Genomic DNA, 5,581 nt, shown 5'->3' on the forward strand with positions numbered 1-5,581 from the left:
TAGTGGGTTTAGGGTTGGGGTAGGTGTATGTTGTATGTACCAGCATGATATGTTTTTATGGGATGTAGCAAAATCTGATAGAGTAGCACACATCGTCAGAACATCGGCCCTGTCACCTCACGGGCTCCGTAGGTCTGGTATGTGCGCAGCCACGTGTTTGACCAGATCGGACCCGCCCACCAGTCATTGGGCCCCGCCCACCAGCCGCTACGCCCCGTGTGACGCTCGCGGCCACTGTAGGGTGCGCGCTTGAATGCGGAAGTGGACAATCGCTTCCCTTGGCGCTTCCGGGTTCCGCCTCGCGCACAAACGGACTGACTGATCGCTCGCACCGGAGCTCTCCGGAACGCATTTGAGATGGCCGCTCGGTTACCGGCATGCGTGGTGGATTGTGGCACAGGGTGAGTACTTCACGCGATTCGCCTCTTCACGGGAAAACCGGCGCATTATACGCGCGAGCTCCTGCAGAGACCCGTCCTCGCGCTGATCGCTCGTCCTCCGTCTGTAAACTGTCTGTTAAGTGTCTGTCCGCTGCTGCTCCAGTAATGTCATCTTCGTCTCTCTGCGCGGACCTGAGCGGCGACGCTCCTGCAATCTGACGCGCGGTGATTGTGCGCCTGACGCGCGACGCGGAGCTCCCAGGAGCGCGCAGCTTTTAAGCGCGCCGATTTAACGATAATATAACATCTAATGTGCAGCAGATCGTGTTACATTATTAAATTAATGGCAAAAATGAAAAACTAAAAGAGTTTGAAGAGCGGGGAAATGATTGAATCTGTTGTCTTCACTTGTGCGCATGCGCACATCTGCTTCCTCTTCCTCCACTTCCGTATTCTCGCTGAGGCCTTATATGGGCAAACAGAGAAAAACACCAAACCCTTTAAGATGCATTAACTGGGTTAAAATATGATTCTGTTCACTGTCGGAGAGTAAACCGATTTAAACTGTGAAAAGAAACCCCGAAATGTGTAATTTTATAACCACAGTATGTTTTATTGTCAGTCGTTTGTTCTGTTTTGATTCGTTCAGATGTGATTGAACTGAACAGAGTGCGAGGAGTCAGTCCTGTAGAGACAGGAACACATCCACTGCACTCGATCTCTCTCTGTGTGTGTGTGTGTGTGTGTGTGTGTGTCTGTCTGTGTGTGTGTGTGTGTGTGTCAGACCCTGTATGTGCGCTAAATATAACTCATTCCGTTTAGAGACTTAAATAAATACTTCTCCAATGCAAAGGTTCGTGTCTGCTTCTAGTGATGTCATCATCGCTCTGAGTGTGTGATGTTAAAGAAATGAATCTAGTGTTTGATTTCTGGTCCTTCATCATGAAGAAGCCAGTACTAATCTGCTGATGTCGTTCGTGCAGGGCTGGGTTTGGTCTGATATCATCCTCACACTGATCTGAACATCACCGTAATCCGTGTGTGTGTGTGTGTGTGTGTGTGTGTGTGTGTGTGTTCCAGGTACACTAAACTGGGATATGCAGGAAACACGGAGCCGCAGTTCATCATTCCCTCATGTGAGTGTGTGTTTGTGTGAGTTTTTAACTGAAATGCTCAATTAATTGTAAAAATAATCCTAATTATGTGCTCAGATTCAGTCTGTTGTTGTGTCAGCTGATTGTATTTACTGTAAGCATCATATAGAAGTGATCAGAATCATCCTCCAGATATTAAACCCTCACCTGCTGTGTTCACTCGTCAGTGTATCACAGTTCACTTCCTCTCTTCTGATCATCTCTCACTTCCCATCATGCCTTTCTCCTGCAGGTATCGCCATCAAAGAGTCGGCGAAGGTGGGCGATCAGGCCCAGAGGAGGATGATGAAGGGCGTGGATGACCTGGACTTCTTCATCGGAGACGAAGCCATCGATAAACCCAACTACGCCACCAAAGTGAGTGTGTGTGTGTGTGTGTGTGTCACTGCAGAGCTCACGGTTAGGGTGATCTGTGTGTGTTCACTGGCAGAACACAAACCACATAATGTGTGTGAGAAATATCACACAAGCGTCTTGTTTAACTTTATAAAACCACATCCCCTTTACAATAAGATGTGTTTTATTACTTATCATGCAAGTGAAATGTTAAAATTCTCTAAATCACTTATGATAATTCACAAACTCAATAACAGCTATTGGCCAATCAGAACTCGGTTCTGTTACAAGCTTTCATCATTTTCATCAGTTTTCATCATTTTTCACAAAAAATAGTTCAAGTGCAACTATTGAAATTAAAAAAATAAAAAGATGACAACAGTATGATTTTCCCTTGATTATGATTGAAAGTCATTCCCTGACATTGTTATTGTGCTGTATGTGTGGGATGGAGAGACGCTAGTACAGCTAGCATCGAGTCCCTGAACACACTCACTGCGCACTGAAGTCTGGTAGAGTACAGTGATCTTACAGTTCAAGCAGTGACTGAAAAATACTCATGTGTGAGTTTGTACATTTTTATATTCTTTGCACAAGTAATGTACTTTTCTGCGCGAGCACAAATGTGCTGTTAATTTTATACAACAGTTTTGTTCGTTGAATGAATCAGATTTTGAGTGAATCGAGTGAGTCAGTGATTCAACCGTTCACTCAGATGGACTCACTTCTTTCTTTTCTAATGGAATCAGCAGGAAATACTTGTTTCATTTCAATGATTCGATAATTTATTAAAGCATGGGCTTGCTGCCACCTACTGGCAGCTTCATCATCATCATCATCATCATCATCATCATCCATGACCGGCCTAAACCAGATGGCATTTAGCTAAATATTGACCAAAATTCCTCCTTTTCAGGCACCAGAAGGAAAAAGCTTATAAATTATAGTTTATTTAATGAGGTAAATTATGTGTGTGTGTGTGTGTGTGTATATATATATATATATATATAATTGGCATTATAAAATGAACTATATATAATCAATTTATTCCATTGAATCTATTAAACACTGTGCTACCAACCACTCTTTTGCATTTCCTTCAAACCACAATCCCATTTAATATAAAATCTGCCAATGGGATAAATTATTTCTTCTGGCCAGAGGAGTGTAAGCCAGGGGCCTGTTCTTCATACGTCGATCATTACATCCGAGATCAAATGACACATCCAAGATGATATCATCGTGCTAATCCTGATCCGGCTCATTGGGTTCTTCGAACACACCTGTTGTGTATGATTAGTATCGCTGGATTGAGTTATCGGAGATAATTGCGCGTTCATGTGTTTTCTTAAAAGGGGATATGTATCGATACTCGAAACCATGATCAGCAGTGCAGCGATTGGCTGGTGGCAAGACGGCAATGTAATGACGTCATATCATTTAAAACGACACCTGACGAAAAACTTGACACATTTCTGGACTTTTATAAGGAAACAGCCAAGCAAACAAAACTACATAAATGTTATAATAGATACATGAAACCGATAATAGATACATGTTTTTATTTTATTAGAATTTTTTTAAATAATTTAGATTCGCAATTTATAATAGTTGTGCAGTCTTTACATTTTTATTTAAATGTAGAAATTATCTATTCATTTCATTTTATATTTGGACAGATTTGTAACGTGACAGCATTAATGAAAGTTTCTTAAGGGTCAATATCATGTTATCTGCATCTCCTGCGCTCCATCAAGCCCCGCCCATAATATCATCATCAGTCAAAATAATGCACGACTCTATTATCTGTACAGCATGTGTGTAAGAATAATACAATTATGAAGTAATTTTATGACAAATAAATAGTTCAGTGAGTAAAACTGGAGTGTCTATAGTAGGCTGTTACGGACTACACAGCATTTTTATATTATTTTTAAATAATTTTTTAATGATTATTATTTTAAACTATTGTCCCTGGATCAGTACGATACTCTTGTAATAAAGTAGCGGTGGTAGCAGACATATTTTGAGTATCAGATCCGGTTGAAGCGATCTAATCCTGTTTACATGAAATAAGCTGCTCCCGAGACGGATCTGTTGCTATGACAGCAGCTCCGGGATGAGCTTCGGAGAACCAAACGATCCAAGATCACGCCAAATCATCAACAATCAGATCCAGCTAACTGAGTTAGCCACGTACGAAGAACAGGCCCCTGATCTTTAAAAAGGTTGCACATTAAAAATGTTTCTTTCCATAAATGAAATAAAACCTGAAGTAAAGTTGTTTGTAGCCAGGAATCTTATTTACTTGACTCGTGAGAGTTAGTTGTTGTATCACTAACAGTATTCTGAGTAAGACTGCTCTCCATCTTTGTCCTGTATACCTCCGTTAGAGTCTGTGTGAACACTACAGCTCCTCACACTCCTGAAGAGACCAAGCTGCTGTCTGTGTTTTTCATTATTCACACTGTTTTCCCATTTAATATTGGAAAGCTGCTTTGACACAGTCAGTATTGTTAAAAGCACTACATAAATAATAATAAAAATACATTTAATTTAATAAATAAAGGTGACTTGACAGACTCTACATTACTTTCAAATTTGAGTTTATCATCAATAATTGTTCCTAAATATTTCAAATATAGCACTGCATCAGTGTTTCATCAGTGGATGCTCTGCAGTGAATGGGTGCCGTCACTGAGACACTGATGCAGTGCTACATTTCTCCAAACCTGATGAAGAAACACACTCCTGCTGATCTCTGAAGATCTGAGGATGAACACATGTACTGAACTCTTCCTCTCTCTCTGATTACCTGCGGTCCGTGATGATGAAGGCTTCCTGCTCCAGCTTCATCATCATCACATGTCATCTGTGTGATCTCTGAGCGTGTGTGTGTGTCTCCGCAGTGGCCCATCCGGCACGGGATCGTGGAGGACTGGGATCTGATGGAGAGGTTTATGGAGCAGGTGATCTTCAAGTATCTGAGAGCCGAACCTGAGGACCATTACTTCCTGCTGGTGAGGACATCTTCATCACTACTTAACGTCTCTTCTTCAGCTGAGACCTGAAGCACTGCGTTGAGATTATACTGCGCTCTACGCATCACTTCCTGTGACACGTGTCTGTTTCTCTGCTGCAGACCGAGCCTCCTCTAAACACTCCAGAGAACCGCGAGTACACGGCCGAGATCATGTTTGAGTCCTTTAACGTGCCGGGGCTGTACATCGCTGTGCAGGTACACACACACACACACACACACACACACACACACACACGTGCTCCCAGTGCTGATCTGTGTGTGTTTGTCAGGCTGTTCTGGCTCTGGCAGCATCATGGACGTCTCGACAGGTCGGTGAGAGAACCCTCACAGGATCCGTCATCGACAGCGGAGACGGAGTTACTCACGTCATTCCAGTGGTACACACACACACACACACACACACACTCTTTAAGTAATATAATGTCATGCATGTAGAAACTGGCACGCAGAAGAGAGTCGTTTTACTGTATTTCAAACAGCCGTTCATATTCACGTTACGTCTGATGCTCTTCTGTGGTGTCTGATCACGTGGTGGTGTTTGGATGCTCATGACCACTTCCTGCAGACTAGCACAGAACAGGAAGTGACCGTGAGTGCTCTGCTGTGATTGGTTTGACAGGCGGAGGGTTACGTGATCGGCAGCTGCATTAAACACATTCCCATCGCGG

General features: G+C 42.8%; 1 protein-coding gene across 1 annotated transcript in view; it reads left to right on the forward strand.

Moving 5' to 3' along the window:
* Positions 1 to 234: 234 nt before the first annotated feature.
* LOC128021572 (actin-related protein 3) overlaps positions 235 to 5,581 on the forward strand; it is a gene marked incomplete at its 3' end in the record, with an annotated part of 6,366 nt that continues 1,019 nt past the window's right edge. The window contains 7 exon segments of the mRNA XM_052608890.1: positions 235 to 401; positions 1,461 to 1,516; positions 1,767 to 1,891; positions 4,780 to 4,890; positions 5,013 to 5,108; positions 5,183 to 5,290; positions 5,533 to 5,581. The exon segment at positions 5,533 to 5,581 is cut by the window's right edge and continues 95 nt beyond it. Of these exon segments, the coding sequence (XP_052464850.1) occupies positions 358 to 401; positions 1,461 to 1,516; positions 1,767 to 1,891; positions 4,780 to 4,890; positions 5,013 to 5,108; positions 5,183 to 5,290; positions 5,533 to 5,581 (589 nt within the window).

This window comes from Carassius gibelio, chromosome A10 (genome assembly GCF_023724105.1).
Source record: "Carassius gibelio isolate Cgi1373 ecotype wild population from Czech Republic chromosome A10, carGib1.2-hapl.c, whole genome shotgun sequence".
Taxonomy (NCBI): domain Eukaryota; kingdom Metazoa; phylum Chordata; class Actinopteri; order Cypriniformes; family Cyprinidae; genus Carassius; species Carassius gibelio.